The sequence below is a fragment of the Saccoglossus kowalevskii genome, chromosome 15, assembly GCF_978046115.1.
Source record: "Saccoglossus kowalevskii chromosome 15, keSacKowa6.1, whole genome shotgun sequence".
NCBI classification, from domain to species: Eukaryota; Metazoa; Hemichordata; class Enteropneusta; family Harrimaniidae; genus Saccoglossus; species Saccoglossus kowalevskii.
Window position 1 is genome coordinate 18,512,983 of NC_140655.1, and position 6,000 is coordinate 18,518,982.

A 6,000-nucleotide genomic window follows, 5' to 3' on the forward strand; every position below is an offset into this window, starting at 1 on the left:
AAAAGTAATTATACTTCTTGTGTAAGAAAATGGCTACGGTATTCAATACAAGAATAGCCACTGCGCGTTCTTCTTTTCCCTGACGTCACGTTTATTCTCGGCCAATTGAGAATGCGTCATACGTCACTGGGAATTCCCCCATTCCGTACTTGTTTACTGAGTATCAGTGTCATTACAAACTTGTTGGTCGAACCGCCAACGTCACCACGCTGCTTTTGCTTGAGTTATTATCGAGAATGTCACGTCATGTTACTATAGAAATATTGTGGTTGGTACTACTTATAGCAGAATTATCAGTAAGTATAACGGGATTTCCCGGCACACCTTAGAAGCGGTGAGAAACACATTAACCGTTCTAAATGTTGGTACTGCACACATTGCACGGACTTCGGTCTGCAGTGTCGCAATGGCGACGGAATTGATTTCAGACAACAATAGACTATTGTTTTTCGAGATTCACGTGACAAACTTGGTACGTGTTTAACCGAGTCCAAACGGTCGGGTCACGGTCTCCTTTCAATGGTTTAGGCACAGTTCCTTAAAAACTGAGCGCGAGATTTAGCGCTTTCCTATTCAATAGGGTGTGCAGTCATCGTCCTGTTTTCACATTTCTCTACTGGACTTATGTAAAACTCGGCAAATAGATTTCGTCATAATACTTAGGCGTGGCGAAAAAAAAAAACATATAAAAGATACATATAAAGATAACTATAAAACAAAAGTTGAAATTACTCGAGTATAACTGTTACCATATCAATAAACGAAACAATCAACGTCACTTTCTTTGGCAGGAATTCAAAGCAAGGGGTCACGCGGCGCAATTTGTATTATGTCATTGCTCAATTTACCCTTATTTATGGTGTTATCTACTCTTGAATACTAGTATTTGAGACACATATAAACATAGACCTTATGATATAACCGACAACAACCTATTCAGTTTACTGCAAGGACCCGCCCGAGTTGTGGGTGGGCGCTTTATTGTTGGCATGCATTTTCACTTCCCGTGGTACTGACTCATACACATACTGAATGTGTTCAAAGTTTAATTAAACATGTTATCCGTGGAATGCAAAGCATATTTCATGATCTACATTGTTGAGTTTGTGTTTGTGTCATGGTGGAATGTTAACCTGCGACTTTCGAATTCGTTTTTGGGCGCACCCGTGACTGACCCATAGACGAGCACGTGACTATTCAAACTTGATTCGGAAGATCTTGCGAAATCAGTGAACGATTATGGTCTCATATGATGTTCTGTTAGCACTGGGGGGGGGTATATAATGCAAGATGGCGTGGTGGGTCAGTTTAAAATAACCACAGGGGTTTGTACAAACTTGCTGAAACACGTAATTGTGTACTGTGTTTTGTGGTCGGTCATTGGAACGCACCAATATGATTGACACTGAAATTATGGATTTGGCCTAAAGGTCCAAGCTCGCTTGGTTTCGCTGTACACTGTAGCTAAGCGCCTGGGTATTTCGTTTGCAATGAACGTCTCCCCATTACGTATCACTACCAAGGGAGACCGTGACCTCGACAACCACACAATGAACTTAGGGAAGAGTTTGGTATTTGAAGAGAAGCCAGTGAAACTGTAACGCCATCATAATAACGCTTGTCAGACACATTCTATACTTTATTTAGTTTATTAGAGACATAATTCTCCAAGCTCAATCTCCAGGATAATTTAAGATGACGCCACCGCTATCACATTCGTCTGATTCAATCACCCCCGGCCGGGCCCCACTTCCCTTCATCCAGAACATTTCGACTACTCCAATGTAGGAATAGTATAGCAATATGGTCTCACTGAATAACAATTAGAAATTATCTAGTTGCTTCATAATAACTTTGCTGGTGTATTGTGCCCAAATAATCACGAAACTCGGTCTTAACAGTATGTGACAGTATGATAATGAATTTGGTTAATTCAAAGTTGAATATTTTTCTTGTGTTCCCGTTACTCAAAATATACTTCAGCCATCACGCGAGACCATAGAATCTCACGTGCCACAAAATCTAAAAACGACGAATTACATAACACATTTTCATTCGTCAATATAAATGTCCGCCATGATTTCAAATTGCTCCGAATGTCGTTCATTGCAAGTGCATGCTTAAACTTTGACCTGGATCACCGTGACAGAGAGACTGTGCCTGGCTGGATGAAAGTTTTAATTATAATATGATTCATGTAATCCTTCCAGGTTCATGGCCTTATAACAGTCCCAAAAAGGTGTGCCAAAAAATGCAAGTACAACCACTGCGAAGAGAAAACCTTCAGAGCTATCGATCCAGTCACGAATAAAAGGTCGTTGACATGTGAGCTTTGTGCCCCTGGAACGCACCTCGTTGAACAATGCACAGAAAACAGTTCCACTATGTAAGTATGAATGGCGTGTAGATTTCTTGACACAAGATGGCGAAAGAACTTGAATAAGACATGAAGCCGTACCTCCATGAATAAGATGAGGGAACAGTTTCCCGGAAGTATTATTTTAGTCTAAATACATTCAAGTTTCATTCTGTACTTTGAAAACAAGAAGGGAAAAGCAGAAGTTATAACAAATTGTCAATATATCCCGAACTACAAGCAGAGTAATCGTCATTGTTCATACTTTGAAAGAGGAAATGAGAATATATTATCTGAATTCCTGCATCTACCCCCGACGTCACCCGGGTTTATCAGTTTCTCGACGACGTATGAGATGTCACGCAATGTGAGCATAACACGTCCGCTATGATAGCCCGTCTGTAAACATGCTTTCCACTCCGTGAACACTACCCCATGTTACAGCATTTTTGAAAATAACTACGTTATCTTGTTCAATAATGTGGGGGGAAGTTTTTTATGCATACCGACAACAATATGAAAATTAGCTAATCAATATAGTTACGTCAGAATTAATTTTTAATTAACAGATGTTCGCCGTGTGCTGATGGTCACTATATGACATTTTGGAATCAGTGTGAGCAATGCCAGTACTGTTCAACGTATTGTACAAGTCGATATGAAGTGGTAAGTTGTAGTTATTTCAATAAAAATCTACACATTGTGTAGTATATAATATGTAGACATAACTAATGATGTAGTCCTACAAGCTGGCGCAAATCATCACGTGACAACACTGAACAGGAATAATTTATGGTGAATGATATACCCAATTTGGTCGGACGGAAAAACATACGGGGTATTCCTGTGTAATGGGTATAACTTCCTTAGTTTTCTCAGAGATGGGCAATAATATATACACTTCCTTTAAGACTTCGTGGGGGTCATTTTGAGGGTATTTATTGAATCCACGACATATTTGCACGTACGTATTTGCATATCTGACAATTGGTTATATGTTCCTGTTTCTGCCGATGTTTCATTCTACCATGGAAGGTACCTTCCATGATTCTACTGATTTCAGTCAACGTTCGAATGTTATGCTATATTGGTTAATAAAATAGTGCCTTCATATTTGGTTTCCGACAAATTTATTATTTTGAAACATTTTAAAATAATTATTTAGTTCAGATTAAGACTAGACTTGATTTCCAGTTGCGAATAATGTCTTCCAGTTGTGTATTCTGCCCTCAACGGTCTATGTTCAAAACGGACATTCACTCTCGTTTTAGGTTGAAAACGAATGCTCACCTACTCAAAAACGCACGTGCGTGTGCAAAAGAGGCTATTATAAAACAGGCGACTTGTGTAGACCTCACACGAAATGTCCACCTGGTAGTGGTGTCTCGAGAAATGGTAGGTAAATATTTATTACTAACGTATCAAAATGTGTGGAAAGAGGTCGCCTTTTAAAGTTGCACTGTGAGTATTGATGGTATGAATATGCGCGATATTTAACGCAACGAATTCACGTATGCTTTCTATTTGATTTAATTTAATTCTAAGGCTTTTGAATCATGTTCTAATCCGCGTGGATTGATTAAGATTTACATTCCCGCGGTTATTCGGAACAAAAGCGAATCCTCAAATATCCGTTTCATGCAGTGTATGATGACCGCACACCCCGTATTATCATGCTGTGAGAGTGCAACTTTAATAGAAAAATGCCTTATTTATGTAACAAACACTGAGAAAATTTGAACCAGCTTGTGCACTTTCCCCGAAATCTATGTTTCACATACGCGCGCATACCGGATATGACGTGCAACGTGATACTGTGCTCATATTCCCTTTTACCTGATATCAGCAGACTGACAAGTTTGTATTTGACGTCATGACAACGGGCATGCTTCTTGCTTACACCCTAGTCTCGATACTTCCAGGTAAATTGTCTACTTAACCCGGCCAGTACCGTTACTTGACCAAAGTAAATTTTTGTCACGTTTTATAAAATTCCACCCATATTATTCTTTTTTTTTCGCATTTTTTGTTCAAGTATCTAATAGCCAATTACGTCTATTTTCTCTAAATTTATTCGGTAAAAAATTCTCTAGCAACGTGACCACTATTTGGCCGGAAGGTTTATTGCGCCACTTAACGTGCCGGACGATCCATTAGTTGATCAGCCTTTACCTTGGAGGTAAAAGAGAAGGAGTGAGGACGCTATTTAGGCCTGTGTTAATCCTATAAACATCCTTTGTCATCGCTCTGGTTAAACCACTTATCGTTTTTATTTAGGATTCGTTTTATCTACATGATGATAGCCGCTTATTTACACATGAGAATGAAATAAATTCCGTTTAAACATCGTCTATAAAATTGAATGCGCAACCATAAATAAAAGCTTTGTGCATGCGCAATGACCTTTGTCGGATCACAAAGGTCATTTTACACTTGTAGGTACCGGAAATTCTGCACATGGACGCTTCCAAGATGAGTTACTGATTACTTATTTCCTGACATTTTTCATCGCAACAGTCGTCCAACTTTAGGCATTGATAACAAAAAAATCCGCAAATTTCTGCAGTAAAATTTAAAAATACATGATAAGTTTTCTACCTCTATGATTTAAATAACCATTTTGGCCATCGCATATGAGTACCAATATTCTACTTACTACCACATTTTATCTTTCACAGGTACATCAACCAGAGACGTGAAATGTGGTAAATGCCGCAAGGGAAGTTACAGCGATGTTTACGACAGCGTCTCGCGCTGCCAACCACACACAAACTGCACAGCCTACAACATGGTCGTAGGCCATCCCGGCAATGGGACATTTGATGTCACTTGCAGCAGTAATGTTATAGAAGTAGAACCTATTAGTGACAGGAAAGCAAAGAGGTTGCAAAAGAGGAAACTTCGCGAAGAGAAAAGGAACCAAAGAAAAATGAAACGCAAAGATAGAAAAGAACGCAGAGGCAGAAAACGTTCTAAGCTGGCCTCAAATTGAAGGTTTCTCAGAGTTTTTGCCAAGGATTATTATTTTTGGCGTTAGGGGGTGCCTTCAATTATCAGACAAATAATAATTTAATATCAATATTTTAATATTGGAAACTATATCGTATTTTTACACCGAATAACATATCTGAAGTAGCGTTTTTTATGAGTGAACAAAATATATATATGTATATATATATATATTTGTCTGATATATATATCAGACTCGTCTTTTTGATAATGTGAATATATTTTATCTGTCAATAAAACTGACTTTATGTTATTAATTTGTCAAAATCGGAAACTGCCCCATTTATTTATAGATATTATTTATTCTAAATATGTATTTGTGAATATTTAATCAAAGTGATCTTAAGGTTGGGTATTTTGTATTTTGTCAACTAACGTCGGGCTTGTATTTCTTGTCTCAGTGTGATATGGCAATGAAGAGGCAAAGATAGATATGTTTATTTGTAAACAATTTTGCATAAATATACTTTGATGACATACAGGTCACTTATTGAAATCACTTTAACCGGGGGAGTCGTCACCTACGCATGCGTCAGATGGCCGTATCGTTTTTTGTTTACAAATAAGCGTCTACCCATCTTGAGTATTTGCGTGTATAGCGTGCGGCGTTATCGTCGCTTAGGAATTATCCTGCG

At 38.3% G+C, this 6,000-nt stretch overlaps 1 protein-coding gene across 1 annotated transcript; it reads left to right on the top strand.

Moving 5' to 3' along the window:
* Nucleotides 1–147: 147 nt before the first annotated feature.
* Nucleotides 148–5,478, top strand: LOC102810116 (tumor necrosis factor receptor superfamily member 11B-like). The gene is made up of 5 exons (XM_085490533.1): nt 148–296; nt 2,211–2,386; nt 2,926–3,022; nt 3,628–3,751; nt 5,035–5,478. The coding sequence occupies exons 1-5, from the start codon at nt 237–239 to the stop codon at nt 5,346–5,348; spliced, it is 771 nt and encodes a 256-aa protein (XP_085346659.1). The 5' UTR covers nt 148–236; the 3' UTR covers nt 5,349–5,478.
* Nucleotides 5,479–6,000: the final 522 nt, after the last annotated feature.

Coding starts and splice junctions, on each gene's coding strand:
- LOC102810116 (XM_085490533.1), top strand. CDS start 237: ATGTCACGTCATGTTACTATAGAAATATTGTGGTTGGTACTACTTATA. Junction 297..2,210: donor TACTTATAGCAGAATTATCA/GTAAGTATAACG, acceptor TAATCCTTCCAG/GTTCATGGCCTTATAACAGT. Junction 3,023..3,627: donor GTACAAGTCGATATGAAGTG/GTAAGTTGTAGT, acceptor CTCTCGTTTTAG/GTTGAAAACGAATGCTCACC.